The 17,343-nt window shown below is 36.7% G+C and overlaps 1 protein-coding gene across 1 annotated transcript in view; it reads left to right on the plus strand.

Annotated features, from left to right (window-relative positions):
• Window positions 1–2,624: 2,624 nt before the first annotated feature.
• LOC144215797 (netrin receptor UNC5D-like) overlaps window positions 2,625–17,343 on the plus strand; it is a 73,867-nt gene continuing 59,148 nt past the window's right edge. The window contains exon 1 of the mRNA XM_077744941.1: window positions 2,625–2,958. Within this exon, the coding sequence (XP_077601067.1) occupies window positions 2,874–2,958 (85 nt within the window). The 5' untranslated portion in view covers window positions 2,625–2,873. The remainder of the gene's footprint in view (window positions 2,959–17,343) is intronic.

The following is a 17,343-nucleotide window of genomic DNA, read 5'->3' on the forward strand; positions in this document are numbered from 1 at the left end:
AAACCGTTATCTCGCTGGCTTATTAAATAGGCATGCAATTATGTTTAAACATATTATTTTTGAGGTAACAGCATAACCAGTTGGTTTTCTGATAGCTATACATATTACTCCTATGCACGTACCCAGTTGCTAACATAAGCAAGCATTTTTGCATTTTCAGATAATAAGAAGTAGTCCTTCTGTGCAATAGAACTGGAAGACAAAAGGAGAATTTATAGGGAAATGAGGTTTCAGTATTTTTGTGCATCGAAGCTAGGCAAGCATGCCATTTGAATCTTCACTCTAAAGGGCAAGAGTGTGAGTTGGGCTTTTTATTGGGGCACACTCTTCACCGTTGAACCTGTGTAGAATCAAATGATGCAGACTTGTTCTTTGGTAGATATGCAGACAAACAAACATAAACCGATCAATCAATCTTGGGCTAATAGGACCAGTGATGTAAATATTTGGGGTGCACAAAAGTAACACAGTGAGGAAGGAACAAATGTTCAACTAATTTATGGAAATAAAAGTATCATCTATCATCATCAAATGTTTTGCCTTGGGAACCAATTGGTTATGTATGGCCCCGACAAGCAATTGTACTTACAAATTTGAACGGTTCTACCACGATTATGGGATCTGAAAGGAACAAGGATTCTAACTTTGATCAGGACAACAGTCGCCTGTGGTGATGTATTTGTTTTATAGCATAACAAATTACAGACAGCAGCTACAGATATATAGTTTGTCTTTGTTGGCAATCTGACCATATCAAAATTGCCTTTGCATTGGTATTCATCCACCATTCCCACATTGTATGACATCACATTAAGGCACAGCTTACTGTTTCAGGACTGTATTGACAATTTCTGAAAGCTGAAACCATTCTTAGCAGATTTGCAGTAGATAGTCACTAGAGTGAGCACAAAGATGGATTATATTAAAACCTCGTAAGAGGCCAGTTTATTTCTAGTTCACCGTTGTAATTGCAATGAGCAAGGCACTAAACCCAGCATGCACTTGGGTGCAATGCAATGGCAAGGTCCCAACTCTGACGACTGACTCCTAAAAGTGGAAATTGAATTCGCCCATGTGGTATAATCAAGAGATTAAATTTTTAGTGGAACAAAACAATGTTGGCAACCAAATGTTCAGTGATGGAGAACGGATCAGTTTGCAAAAACTGCATTATGGGATCAAAGCATGGAGACGGTGTGGTGAACACTATGCCCATTGTTGCACAGATCTTGGAATGACATTTCGGAGCCAGCAGCGATTCAATATCTCCTGAGTCTGGGATATCTATCTATCCCTGAGGATCACAACACCGTCCCACACAAGCCAGGATAATCAGAGTATTTCCCAAATTTGGATTTAGAGAGGACAGAACAGCCCGCTCCGAGAACACACGTCAACCCAATTGAACACTTGTGGGATTAGTGTGGACATGGAGGCTGCTCCAGTGGGACCAACCCAACAGCGTGAGTTGACTTCCAACAACACTCCAGGTTGAGAAATTAAGCGTTAAGAAAACCGGATTTATTTGAGAAAATGCTTTTCACAAAGCTGATGGTGAATTTGGCGCTGAGCAATTCTCTTCTAATGATTGGCTAAGACATATAATCAATTTTTCTTCCTCTTTAGGCTGCATTTCATCTATCCTGATTTTGATTCTGACTCATGGCCCAAAATCCAGCTGCCAAACCAAGATAAAATATGGGTGAGTTTCATCAGAAAGTACATCCACTGTGAAAACTGTCCAAAAATCAACCCACTCACAAACTTACAGAAGAGGATTAGGCTCATCGAAGAAAAGAAAGTGGCCAGATTTCTGACTTTATAGTCTGAATTGTGTTTCTATATCCAGAATTTTAAATTAAAACCAACCTTGTTCTTCAGTGCCCCTATTCCTTTTTTAAATAAATAAAAAGTTTATCAATTTATTTTTCAAGGAAAGTATAAACCGTTTAAGGCAGGGATCAGGAACCTTTTTGACGGAAATAACCAAAAACACTTCATATTTTCAAATATTATTCCTTGAGAGCCATACTCAGAATTTAAGAATATAAATATATGACAATATGTGCATTTTTTTTAGTCATTTGACCACTTTTAAAGTAAGAAAAAGTCTCTGAATTATTTTGGACAACATTTTTATGCTGTTCCTAATTAACGAAATTATGTATGCAAAATCTAATGAAAAATGTCAATGCCACTGAACTGTACAGGGCAGTTTTACTATGTTATCTCACAGGTTTGCAGAGAGCCATATGCACCAATTAGAAGAGCCACATATGGCTCCCGAACCATAGGTTTCCTACCCCTGTTTTAAAGGAATATATGTGGTGCTATATTTTCGAAAAAATTCTGCCCACTGAGCAAAATTAGCCAGAATCGCCTCTGTTCCAAATGTATGACTACAAGACACTTTTTTTCATGTATATTTTGAAGCCATTAATTAGCCACTGTTGAGTCCCATTTCCCAAACGACGAACAGCCTTGAGACTTTTCCCTGCTGTGATGGCTTATTGATTAGGACCACTTGTCGAACTGTCTCCTCCTCCTTGTCTCCCTTAGTTGCCATTGGTTAAGCGTGAAACGGGTTCCTGGATGCTTAAGCCTGTTTAGGGGGGGCACTTCAGGCGCACGCCGAGTGGACGCGCTCGAACACGCCACGTTCGAACACGCTGCCGAAAAGAAGAGAAGATGCTTGTTCTCTTTCCTTCAGCTGTTCAGCCCTCCAGCTCACGTCTCTCCTCTTCACTTTCAAAGACTATTCTTGCCGTCTACGCGGAAGGAACTTGCCGTGCCTGGACTGGTCCAGCACGGAAGAAGCGTCAAGAGTCGGGAGCAGTCAGTCTCGTTTAAACGGGGAACAACTACGCGTCGGTATGGGCGCACCGAAGAGAGGACGCTTTGCTTATACGACGGCTTTTCTACTTTTTGCGTGTTGCACGTCATCTGTCATCTCCAAAGGTAAGCAGGATTTCTCCTAGTACTTGTACAAGCACTTTTGGATGAATGTTTGGCACGCGGTACAACATCTCAGTGAAAAATGTTGCGATGTGGGATGCTGCAAACACGCTTTCCAATAGGAGGGGACATTTCTCTTTTTGGGTTGCCTTTTCATCTCCTTATCTAGGATTTTTTTTGTATCAGTTTAAGTTTTTTTTTTTTGATGTGCAGAAGAGGTTAAGGTTACCCCTGCGCATTTACTGGTTCCTGTACCAGTACACCCAGTATCCATCAGAACCTTACTGGTACTAAAACATCATATATTGGATTAAAAAAATGTCTACACCAGATCTAAACAAGTTAGCAAAGTTCTCATATTTGCATGGTATTCATATTTTACTTTAGATTTTAAATCCAGTTATATTCGGCCACCATTTTTTCTTCTTATAAAAGAGGTTTTCTATCTGTAATATTCCTGTCTATAGTGCATGCAGCTTCATTCACAAGTCCTGAAATTAATTTTAGAGGGCATAAATGTACGTTAAGAAAAATACATACAAAACAAAATAACCTGTTACATTACATGCTGGTGTAATTAATGGCTGGTTTCATGGTCTCAACCCGCGCCAATGTTTTTCTTACTGTCAAAGTACAATGACTATTCAACTGAAAAAAAGATTTCAGTATAAACATGAACAGTGTCAACATTGTATATTTTATATGTTTATACTTTTGCGCAAAAAATGATACTAAAATTTTTTATTGAACCTCCTTTTTTTTTCTTGATAAATAATGTACTGGACAGGCAGCTGCATTTTTTGCTTCCCAATTGTTTCTTGTTGCATTGGTTAGTTATAGTAAATAATAATAATAATAATAATCCTCCACAAATCTCCACTGCTAGATTTGTGTTTTTGTTGTGGATATTGCAATACACACTATTAGAGGTGCTAAGAACATGAACATATACCTGCAGTTGTCTAAAGGTTAGGATGAAAACCACCTTTGCACAAACATTTGGCATAACCAATACAACCATTTGAAATTCTGAGCAAGAACCGTTGTTGCACTAGGAAAAACATCCAGAAGGGAAAAAGAATTGTCTAGAACGTCAACCCAATTACAGATAGTACTACACTAAAAGATTAGCTAGTGCACTAGGCGATGCAAATCACCCATTACTTTACCCAATATAAACACGGAGGTTTGACTTACATTTGCCAAAAAGAATATAGGGCATCTTAAACAATTAGGAACAAGGTTTTGTGGAACGAAACCTAGATTAACCTTTACACTTATCTTGCAAAAGCTTCATTTCTGAAGGAAAAATGATTTTGCTCCAATTTTCTAACAGTTCATCTCTGAAAGTCGGTGGACGTAATGCCGTGGATTTGGAAGGTTTTTCTGGTAGGTTCTCACTAATCTTTGAGGAACAGAAGCAAAATGAAGTTGTCTACAGAAACAATTACAAGAAAGATATTAAATATATCTATTGGGGACTAGATATAGTACTCATATGACCAATAATTAGTCCTGTAATCCTGTGGTACAAGAAAGTGTATTGATTACCGCCATACTAATTCAAATACTGGACTGTGTTGATTCCCGTTATTTGTCCCAGTTTGATGCTTTTATTTGTTGGAACAACAGGACACAACTTAGGGCGGGCGGTCATCAAGCTGCAGCCGAGTTGATCATTTATCATCACGCTATCACAGCTCCGTATCACTGTAGTCATTAAACCGTTTTTATGTCACTGGAGAATTGTGAAAGAAATACGAGCCTAGTGCAATAGTGCTGCTGTGAATGTTTCACTTTCGCCTTGTATGAAAATCAATACCAACCCTAAACACACAGTCTCAAAAAAAAAGAACAGACACTAAAATCATTGTTTAAAAAGAGTTGCATTTAAAACCAGCCTTAGGCTATTTTTATTCAGACACATACACTATCTAAAAAATCAAACTATATTTCCACCCCTGTAGTTTTAATGGTTAAACGATCTGCCCAAATATGCCGCCTGCTGACAAATGATTATTATAAATGATTGCATATTTTACACAAAAATCCATGAAGCCCTCATTCACGACACTGGAAGATCAGCAGTGATTTTTTTTTTTTTTTTTAGCCTCTCTCTTTTCAACATTGTCATCATGCTGATAAGCGGAATCAATTATTTTGGTCACCATGATAGCAATATGCCATTTTCATGCCGCCTCTTTATGAACAACAGGTGTCACACAAACATTTTCCAAACAAAGAACACAGCAGCATGGCTGTAATGGGACTTGCACAGCTCGCCTCCACAAGCTCTTAAAGATCAATGGTGATGTTTGCATGCAAGGGGGCTCCTCCTGTGTAACACGAGGAAACACGGAAATGCTTTCTAATGGCTCACTGCATTTTTTTTTGGTTAGAAAGGCGCAGCCAATACAGGCCAAATGATTTGATTTGGTTGGAGATGGAGTCTTTGGTGGTTGAATGTTGGTTCATGCATGTTATATTTAGTGAAAGCTTAGTTGTGTGTACAGAGTAAGAAAACATTAAAATAGCAGGGCTACGGATGAGTTCATATTTGATTAAGGATTATTCAAATTAGTTGCAATTGGCAGTGATGCTTTGCAGGCTATTGCAAATATGTTATACTCGGTTGAATGGCACAGAGTGATTAAAACAGCTGCCCTGGGGAATATGTGAGCATTTTCACAAGGATTTATTTTTTGGAAATATTGCATGATGGTGGCAGGTCTTAAGTGAAGAATAAACATCATATTGCACTTTGGATGTTCTGTTAGAATTTATTTGGTAACATGTTTATTGTCATTCTTTATTTTCTTCAGCTTCAAAATGTATCAGGAAAAAAAAAAATCCAAATGTTTCAACAGGGTTCATCTCCAATGAACAGGAGAGAGTTGATCCATTATTTCCCATCATAGTGAAATAGAAAGTGAAAGGGTTCATATGATTTCCATACTGTTGGCAAGAGGAATAATCATCATCATCATCATCATGGTGTCATTTGTGACAATGTGAACAGTTGAGTGCCCAGATTTACATTTAAATTAAACCAAATGGCCTTCCATTCGAAAATGATATACAGTAATAATGGTTGTAATAGGAGTAAAGAACTCCTATGTAGTGGGCTTGTTGTAATGTGGCATTGCTGTCATTCTGGGCTTGTAAAGTCTTTGCAATCTTAAAGCTCATTGCTAATTAAGTCTGTACTCTTTACATCTCAATAAGTGTATTAATCCATTCGCATCCCAAGAGTCCAAATATAGTCCTCACTTAATTTTATTCTCCTGACAATGTGAATTTAAGGTCTTGAAGTGGATATACAGTAAAATTGAGCAACTAGCAGCATTTTTGTCATGATGAATTATTTAAAATCAAATCACAATTGATGTCCCACAACTAGTATTATTGTAAAAGTGTATTATATATACCCACTAAACATCATACAGATTTAGCCATTTATAATTTAAAGAAAGCAAATTAGCTCAAACCCAAACTTAGAGTTATTGTATTTAACTGTCTATTATTAAGATATTTGGGTTGTGGCCATTTTTGTCATGATAATAATTGCCGCTGAGATTTTTGCTTTGGAAAAAAAAATATTTTTTCCTCTTTGAAAGCCTTGAACAGGGCCGAATGCCTGTGTCACTAGATGGAAGTAATGCCTGTCATCTACTCGACGTCCAGAAACACTAGACACACAGAACTGAATATAGCACTGTACCAGGGCAAGGCTGAACAATCTGTCTGACTTTTTCAATTGAAAATGCTATTATGTGAAAGCCTATACTGTTTCACCACTCTTAAAAAACACCTCTATATCTACTGGAAACCAATTTTTCAATTCCCCACTTTGCCCAAATGTACATTTTGCATGCAGAATTATTACTCCCAACTAAATTCAAGGTGCTCTTGTACGTCACCTGGTTGTGAATAAAACAGACCGAGTAAACCGTGATATAATGTAATTTTCACCATTGCTCTTTCACGGTTTGCAGGGGGAATACATATATTTTTTTTAAAGCAGCAATGTTTTAACATACACCTGTATTATATGTGTGTGTGTACATGTATACATAACCATGTGTGTGTATATATAAGAAATTATTTAATTCATTTGGTCAAATTTCTTGTTGTTGATAAATCTGTACTTCACTGATATTCGCATTTAATTAAAAAAGATTTCTCCACATATTAGGGATTGTTAAATGTCCTCCGGATCGAGCATTCCCAGGGACTGTAATAAATAACATTTAGTTCTCAGTGGAGCTTTTATTCTCAAACAACACCAGGCAGAACATTCTGCAGTAGAAAGCATCACTAATATGTGTTTTCCCACAGTAATTGAGCCTTTTCCATGAATCAAATGGGGGCACTGCATGATTACACAAGCTTCAACTGCTTCATATCTGTAGTTACTGACAAATGGACCAGATGCTGTATTTTATTAGAAGAATTTATCATAGACATTCCTCTAACACCCACTTTCTCACTGCCTTAAGGCCTGTGAGAAAGTGTGCCCTCAAGTAAATGCATACTAGTAAACACACATTTTGCATTTTCACGATGTGTAGTTCATTATGATAGCATCTATCTAGGTCTGCACTTTCATTAATGGAAATGCAAGAGTCCATCTCTTATCAAGCCAGCGACAAAGCAATATTTTTATCCAAGAACATGTCTTTGTAACATATCAGTCGTGGGTGCAATCTTTATCAGACCAATCTCAAGTAAATGACCTTTTAAATGACACTCATTTTTGACAGATGAGCTTTGACCAGCAATCATTTGTGTATGGATTCGTCATTGTAACACCTTGTCTGATACGTAGATCTCTAGTTTGCCTTTTTCCTTCTTGGTGCACAGTTTGCCGACTCAATTGGTTGCCTGCTATTTCTATACTGAGTCTCATGGCCTTGGGATAGCTGTTCAAACCATGTCCTGCCTTCATCCATGGTGCACTAGCACACCCACTGGGACAGAACAGTGCTTCAGGACAAGTTGTGATGAATGGACTGTCCAGCTCCACTTCCAGCTTGCAGTGTCTTGCCCTATGTAAAAGGACTCATAGCTTTGCTAGCGGGTAGATGTTAGTCATTGGCCTGTGCTATTTGTGACCATACCTTGACATACAGGGGTGCAACAGAGCACAAAAGGATTAACCACAAGTTTATTTTACAAATATGTAAGCTGCTCTTATGGGAAATGCATACGCTTACTCAGGTGTTTAGGATACAGTCTGTGTAATCCATAGGTCTGTTATTGTGGTTATACTGTTGGTGTGTAAATATGATCTATTTTTATGGCGGATAAATCAATTGTAGCATGTTGATATTGTTCATCTGTGGGCTAGTTTTTTTTGCGTAATGCCTGTTAGTTGTTTAAAAAATGTTTCTAGTTTTGCTAGTGCTCCTTTCCATATTTGTCTCGACTACAATATTTCCAAGCAAAGGATTATTTGAGGCAATTTTGTTGTTCAGTGCAGCACAAAATATCATGCTTTTTTTTCGGTTGGATTTATTATATGTCGCCATCTCTGGGCCGACTTTACACTTTGGACCACAAATAGAAATGTTCTAGTGGTCTTAGAAGGCATTTCTTCTCTCAGCTAAGTAGATTTCATCAGTTCATGCAACAAGGCTAATGCCCTGAAAATTAAATGACCTGGAGGAATGGGAAAATTCGCCACGATACGCCATGGATTTTTTTCCCTAGTCAATCACAGGGCAAATACATAAAGACGAAGATTTGCGTTTATGCAATCATTGAGCAGAAAAAGATCCTGCATGACAGATTCTGTGAATGACTGCCTACCAATTTTGCTGTATTCATGTGACAAAACAAACCTATTCATGTCATCAGTCTAGCACAAAGCAATATTCTTCAATTAATTCATCTTATTGTGGCTTGTGTTTGGAAAAGTTATGTGGTTTCTGGTTTGAGTTTGTGTTTTTAGGGTATGAATTGTGGTCAGCCCTTTTACATTCTCAGTGCAATAATAAAGAAATCTTTTAGTATTTTTGGTGTGCAGGTCTAGCTGTAGTCAGCTCAACTAATCATTAGAAAGCTGGTCAGCTCTATGTCACCTTGTCTTTATGTTTGGCCTTGCTGTACTTGCACTTTTCTTACAAGATGGATTCATGCAATTTCAAAACAGGTCAATGTTTTAAAAAATGAAAGTATCTTTGGCACAAAGGCAGAAAAAATGAATATATATAATCAAATGTGTCTTTCCTTCAGACCACAGTTTACACAATTGCAATTTTTTTTAGAATTATTGGTCATTCAGTTATTCACATAGCTAACAATTTACAGTTGAATACAGGCCGCTTTCAAGGAATATATAAGGAGACACTGTGAAGCCTCAATTGAAATACCTCCAAAGGTAAATCAAGTTCAAAATCAAACATGCTGAGTTTTCATTATTACGTTTATTACTCTAGCCCATATTCCGATGGGATAGCCTCCAGCACCTCCAGAAGACTCGTGAGATTAAGCGATAGCACTAATGAATTATGTCGTTCATTTGGTTAAAATTCATCAAGTCTGTAACCCCAAAATCCAAAAAGTCAAACAAGTATTAGAGTGACCTTTTAATCAGTTAATCTATTATGTTTTTGTCTATGCATTGTGAATATGCAAAAATTATGTAAATTCCAAGTTGTGGTCGTGTTGTTAAAATTTGACTTTATTTTTGCTATTCATGGTTTGTTAGTGTTCAGGCAGTCTTTTGGTCAAGCACATTCTTTTCAAGTTTTTAGTTAAGCCATCAAAAGCAAAATGGGTCATTGTCTCAGCTTTGACGATTTGGATTGTAGTTTTGACAAAGTTAAGAAGACTCATTGCTTGCATCTTTCTTGTTTATAACCTTAGACCTTTTGTTCATTTGAGATGCCCATATACAGGAATAATAATCACACTCTTCTTTGCTCATTCCATAAGCAGCATATACTGCATTTGATGTTTATCAAGTGTTTATTGTGTGTATTGTGATACAGAGAAAATAATGCAACTGAAGCGATTATGCAGTATAAAGGGACAGTAGGACAGAATTCTGATAAACAACTCCTATGTAAAACATGTGACATAGTATGCACAAAGAGATGGGATATCTTTGATTGGCTATACAGGTCAATTGTTTAAAAAGTTGATGAGAGAGGGGAGAAAAACTGTAAGGATTGGAATGGTATGGCATTGCCTCTTACCAAAAGGTATTTTTGAAATATTCTGCTGATATAGATAAGTCAGTTTGTTGAATCCACTCCCAGTATGACGCAGGGTGGTTCTCAAATACTGTTAACAGTTACAGAGATAAACATTGCATTAATGCTTTTTTAATGATTCCCATTTAATTCGGCAGCTGAATAATAATGAGGGTTAATTACATTATGCGTGTGCTGGGACGAGTCATTCAATCATTTTCAGTTGGTTGTTAATGCAGTTTTGTCAGCGTCTAAGCTCAGACCAAACCGTGCCGCCCTGATCACATTAGTCTTACTCTAGAATAGGTAGTCAAACTTCTCCTTTGCAAGCTTTGCACAAATCTCATGTTTTCTAATCACGCCTCATGTCAGGGTGTTGATTAATGAATTAAAACATGTTTTTATTCTAACGGGAGACATGACAAACGGCAAAGAAAGTAAGCAAAGCAAAGCTATTTATGAGAGCTGTAATCTTAAATTTAGCACCATTGCGCCTTGACAGAGGCCTCCAATCATTTACACCAGGGTTGTTTAATGGTTGCTCATATTTGACTACAGTGTTAAAATTCTGCACATCATACTTTTATTTTTATATTTTCGGTAGCTCTCATCTTTGAATTCCCGCTCAAGGGCACGTTACTAACTGCCTTTCTTTCTTATAGCCTATTTGAATTTGACAGTCTGTTCTCACACTCGAATGGCCAAGTCTCACATATAACGTAACTCACTCAAAGCATCAATGTGGATTCACAAATAATCTAAATCATCCTTTCAAAAGTTGCAGCCACTGTGAAACTGGGGAGAAGCTATTCACGCCTGTCACTTAAGGAGAGACATCAGGTGTTAGGTTACAGTGCTGGTGGTGGGTTTCAGCATATTTCAAGATGGGGTTTGGAACATATCTATATTGTCTATATTATTTATATATTTTATATATATATATATAGATTCATATCATATATCTGTCATATAGTATATCTGTCATGTAGTATATATAATGAATTATACACCACTTTGCTTTGTCTTGGTGGGATGCTTTTGTAACTCATCAGTTCCTGATGTGCCCAAGGCAAACTCCCACTGCTTTCTTTTTATGCTTTAAAATCTCTCTGTTGAAAGTCCTCTTGGCTTTTGATACAATCTCAAAGTTCTTCAGGGTCAGCACTACAGTGGATTGCTTTCCCTTCTTTGGAAACCGATGTTTACTCATCTCAACCTTGTGGGCAAAGCGGGCTCTTTTACTGATTTGCCATGGTTTGTGCCCACACACCGTGGCTCTTTTGTTGCTTTTGTGTTTGACTTTTTTAAACTGCCTATGCCTTCGATTAAAATTTACAGCAGTTATGAAACAATATGCTCTGCAATGGGTTATTGGCCTCAAGCTGCTGCTTGTTTAGTAACCACTTGGATGGGTGTCATTGTCTAATTTTGTCAATTTTCCTATGATTTATGATGTTAAAATAAACAATTGATACTCTGTAGTATTAGCTTGAACAAGCACGGGCGGAGCTTTGGGGTGGATTGCGGATGCATCTGAGCCCACCCTCTAGGGGGGCCGGTTTGGAGCGTAACAGGGCCCTGATTCATTCACATAATCGAAATTTTATCTTTTGTACTCCCATTTTTAGCTGCGCTTTTTTGAGGCTGCTCCTTGGTTTGATAAAGTGTCCGTTCACACTTGCAGAATTTAAGTCTAAGGTGTGTCACGTTTTGTTTATAAATAGTATGTGTACTTACAAAAAATGGAATAATAGTTGCACTTGAAAGTCCATGTAAGAACACTTTTTTTGGGGGTTTAAGACATGCAATTTAATCTTGAGTTCTCACCAGAGGGATGCACACGGAGTGAAAGCTTTTCTCACAATACCCCCTCTCAACTCGGGCCATGTAAAATCCATTTTGGGGCTACAACCCAAAGAGCCCCTGCTAAGTAAGAAAAATCACCTCCCTACAGTAAAATGCTTTTAACTTCACTCAACTACAGATCAGGTGCACTCCATCACTGGAGAGTATGGAGAAAACCTTAACAATGGGTCAGAAATAATTTTACGTAAAATAATTAGGTTCATCATTATGTAGCATTTAATATTTTTTTCTAATATTCTCTATTTTGAATCAAATTAGGTATATCAAAACCATTCATTCATTAATTTTCTGAGCTTTTTTATCCTTACAACATCACGGGGGGTGCTGGAGCCTATCCCAGACAACCATTCATGTTCAACACTCATACCTAGAGGCCATTTACACTGCTCAACCAGTGTTTATGGGATGTGGGAAGAAACCGGAGTACCCGAAGAGAACCCACGCAAGCTGGGGAGAACATGCAAACTCCACACAGTGAGGAATAACCTGAAATCGACCCCATAACTTTTAAGCTGACGCGCTAACCACTCTCCACCAGGCCTGCCATTAAAACTATGAAAATACAAGATTAAGACATCAAGTGAATAAATGATGTGTGTACCTTTTGATGTTTCTTACCATAAATTGTGCTCTAACGTAGAAAAAAAGCTAAGTTGTAGTGCACCAGTAGCATTGGCAATGAGCTTCTTTGCTCAATGGACTGATTCTGTACGGTTGGGCAGATTGAATAGAACAAATTGAAGCCATTCATCAGTACTGCTAGTGTGTCAGTAATGAGTAGCCATCGAGGCTTTATGTTAAGTAGAATAGGAATTCAAGATGAAAAGCATTTCTATGTATTCTTGTTGATTTCAAATGGCATTAGGACATTGAATTGAAAGTTACATTATTTTCTTATACTCCTAATTATTATTCTTTCTTCTTGAAATCCTAATATCTTTAAGTTTAAGCTAAAATGTTAACAGTTAAGTGTCCACAGTGGGATTCAAACTAAATGAGCAATAGTTATTACATGACTCACTTCATAAGTAGTACAAAGCCAAACTTTATTTTTTTTAAACTGACAGTACACAGACTTTAATGAATATTTACAAAATTATTAACATTCTGTTACATGTAAATACTATCATTAGAGAATCTAGAAAGAAGTGTAGTTGATTTCTTTTTCTGAAAAAATATTCCTCCATTATGCTTTAAGTAACTTGCAAATTATTTTTTATGTGGTTTGCCTATACTTGGAAGGAAATTTAGATATATTACACCCTTAATAATATATTTATCTTTTTGTAATACAGATTGTTATAATTAACTATTTGGCATTTATAACTATAATGTGATAAATGTTATTTTAGTTGGAATAGTCACCGGTCAAATGCCTCTTTTAAATGCCATGTTTGTCATAATAAGGTCTTTTCTTCTAAATGTACTGAACCATGCTCAGTGGAGAAGACAAGAGCTTAAATGTCACCAGCATCCTGGATATGAAGCCTCTGCAGTTTTGCAAGGGCATCTTGTGTGGCTCTTTTTGAGAGGCGACAACTTCGAGTGGTAATTGCTTTTTAGTGTCTCGGAGGTTCGAAGCCAAAGCGAATGTAAATATGATCAAATGGGATTCTGATGGTCGCCTTATTGGTGGTTAGAGTGAAACATAATGTGGCAAAATGGCATCACAGGGGACAACAAAATGCAGCAATTCCATTCATTTCAATTGGTCTACTACTTGAGCAATGGATGGAAATGAATACTAAGCTTTCTGTTTTTTTGTGGTAGGTCACATCATTCAGAGACCAAAAGGAAAATCTTCTCAGAATCATATTTGTCTGTAAACAAAAAAAAAAAAAAAAAACCTTCCTTTGTAAGGTCCTTGTTCATTTGGACGCAATAGATTTGCAAAATCGCAGCAATTTTGGCTGAGTCGTAGCCAACTCTAATTCAAACATTTTACTCTATGCCTGCAGAGATTTTCAGCTACTAAAGAAAATTACCTTTTTTTTGTACTCAACTCTGTTCATATACTGTGCCTATGTGTCTATACACAATCATGCATCGAGTCTGTGCTGTGAGATGGCTGGGAAGTAATATATGTCGTCAAAACAAAAAACAAAAAACACGAATGTAAATTGCCATAACAGGAACACCAATTGTAAACGCTTTGCAACACATAAAAAACACGGATATAAATTGCCCACAGCACAAGCGCGAATTGCAAACGCTTTGAAAAGGAAAAAAATATACAAATGCAAATTGCCACAACACGAATACCAATTGGAAACACTTTGCAAAAGAAAAAAAAGCTAAAATGCAAATTGACCCAAACAAATAGCCACAACATGAATGCGAACACTCACTAGATGAAGCCCAATTGCCACAGCGCCAACCCCAATTGCAACAAAACTAATGCAAATCGGCAATGGCACAAATGCAAGTACCCACAAGCCACATTTTGATGCAAAAAGACGACGTCGAAGTTGACTAAATTCCACTGATGTAGACATTAGGACGACAACTAGGGCAGTGGTTGATAAGTAATACGTAAATTAATCGCACTGTTAACATACACACAAACTTGCAGACATGTTTACAGTAATCCCTCGTATATCGTAGTTAATGTAGGCCAGACATGGTCGCGATAATTGAAAAAGCGTGAAGTAGGGGCACCTCTATTATAACTACCTTTTTTCAGTGCTGAGACCTAGTAACAAGTGGCTTCCGCTTACGAGTTTCAGCGTGGATTTTTACATTTTTTTTTATAAACTTTAAAAAATGTATAATTAATAGCAGAAAAAATTTGCAAAGAAGTGAATTCGTGATTAGTGAAGTCGCGATAATTGAGGGAAGACTGTATATGGAACTCACAGTTTTGGTATCTGGAAGATTAATCAACTCTACTAATTTGTGTGCAAAAACTGATTGTCTAATGGGATGCATGGACCAAGAGTCCCAATATCTCCTCAGGAGGTTAACTAATCAACAGTATTTTTCAGAACTTGGCTTGAGACATGGCTGATGTCAGCATTACCTTGAGCTATCTGCTATGTTTTTGAACACATATCAAGATGGCCTGGTGTCCTAGTGTGCGCAATCTATTCCGTATTGGCTTGCATTGGCTTACTGGGCTTGGCTGACTGCTGCTGTCAGCAATTGAGTTCACATGGTTTGAAGCTGTGCTTCACATTTACTCTGCCTCGCCTCCATCGAGGTAAATAAGATGCATTACATGATACTCTACTGTCATTATAGAAGGAAGAAAAAAGCTACTTAATGGAAGGCAGGCAGCACAACCCAACTGGGAGGGAGTGACAAATAAAGGCATCGCTGAGCCTTTGGGTCTGCTTTATTGTTTTGCATGCTGTATTTCATTTCGTGACGTCGTGTTTTGTAACATTCGATACCGGCCAGCACGGAAAATGGGACTGTAGCCAGGGCAGAAATAAGCTTTTCATTACCCTAATATTACTCGCGTGTATTCGCTGCTTTGTTATGGCTCTGATTTTCTTCATTTATTTTTTTACTGGATTTACAGATGTGGCAACTCAATTAGTAATTCATTTGGTGCGGCAATGGTCAATGACTTTTGTAATATTGACTGTTTAAAAAAAAAATCTAACTGCACATTTACTTGTGTGCAATGCTGTTAAGTGCAATTTGAATACCATTTCGTTAAAACATAGCAGTATGTGTCGATTTGACATGTTCCTTTGGTTTTTAGTTCCTAGTTAAATCATTTTGGTAATCGTAAGAACAATAGCTATGAGTTCAACTTGAGTTTTTGACCACTCGAATGCACTTTAGTTGAATAAATGCCCTACATAGTATTTATATATTTAATCATTATTATTCACTTTGGCAGTATAGATTTCTCACAATTGCAAAGTTAGCAAAATTCGCACTGCAATTCCAAGAATGTTTTGACTTTGTCTGTAGTTCCAGGTGACATGTTAACAAAAAAAAAGACTTTGTGAAATTAATTACTGTGAGAATCACCTTGACGTGGTTCGGTCGTATGCCCTTTACTTTTAGAGCAACCTTGCGATTAATATTTAGTCCTCCAACCGACCTTTGCATGCAAGCACATGCAGAATTCATCACTTTTGGAGATAGCGAATATCATTTCAAAGTGGCACATATATAGGCGATAGAGGCAATGCATATGCTTTAGTTGAACTTCAGGATTTTATTCTTGGTAAGATAAATTCATTCACACTCCATTTCACGTAGAGGTTATAGAACAAGTATTGCGATTTTGAACATCTATCTTAAAGGCATAAAGAAATACAGCAAATTGTAGTTTGCTTTGAGAGAAACAAGAGTTTTGTGGTAAAATTGCAATTAATGCAAAAATGTATTATTGTTTTTCCCAAAACACTGCAAGGTGATAGAAAAATATTGTTCCATATACATATATATATATATATATATATATATATATATATATATATATATATATATATATATATATATATATATATATATATATATATATATATATATATATATATATATATATATATATATATATATATATATATATATATATATATATATATATATATATATATCATACCTATTGACATTATTTTTAGTTGCATGATAATTAAAAATTGTTTTAGATGCCATATTTTTGTTCAGTATGCATAATAAGAGCTATAGATAATCATTCCTTTTTACTACAGATTATTTAACTTTAGTGGTAAAGCGACTACTATTTTATGTACTTTTATTGCAATGTAACATTGAATAATTTCTCGACATACCCAAGAAGTCAATATAGGCAATTGTCTAGTTTTCAGATTAAAGGTTCTCTTTTTTGTGGTGTAATAAATGAGCTTCTTTTCTAAAGGATTGTACCAATTACCCTTCAAAGGCAGATTAGGCAAATAAAAAAATCATTGAGGATGTTTTTTTCTCCAAATTTTAAAACCCTGATGATTTCTGAGCAGTCTCTGTGAATTTTCAACGTGTCGCATTAACAAGATTTGCTAGGTCTGAAGAAATTAACCCTTTGGGCCTAATTAACATTTCCCCGATTTGACATATTTTCCACAGTGATGTCACCTCCTATCTGGCACCTTTTCACAGCAACACTTCAAAGCAATTGGTTTGAAGATATCCCAAATTTCCCAATTTCTCTGAACAGATGTGATGCTAAAAATGTCACCGAAATGTAGAGGAGTTCCCAGAAGAACCTGCATTAGAAGATGATTACTTAAATGAAAGAGAGTCGAGAGCATGCGGTGCCATTATCCCTCAACCACTGTTAAGACCAAAGAGTTAATATTTCAGACCTTACCATTTCTCCTCTGGGGTCAGCAGGCGGTCTGTG

This window comes from Stigmatopora nigra, chromosome 22 (genome assembly GCF_051989575.1).
Source record: "Stigmatopora nigra isolate UIUO_SnigA chromosome 22, RoL_Snig_1.1, whole genome shotgun sequence".
In the NCBI taxonomy this organism is placed as follows: domain Eukaryota; kingdom Metazoa; phylum Chordata; class Actinopteri; order Syngnathiformes; family Syngnathidae; genus Stigmatopora; species Stigmatopora nigra.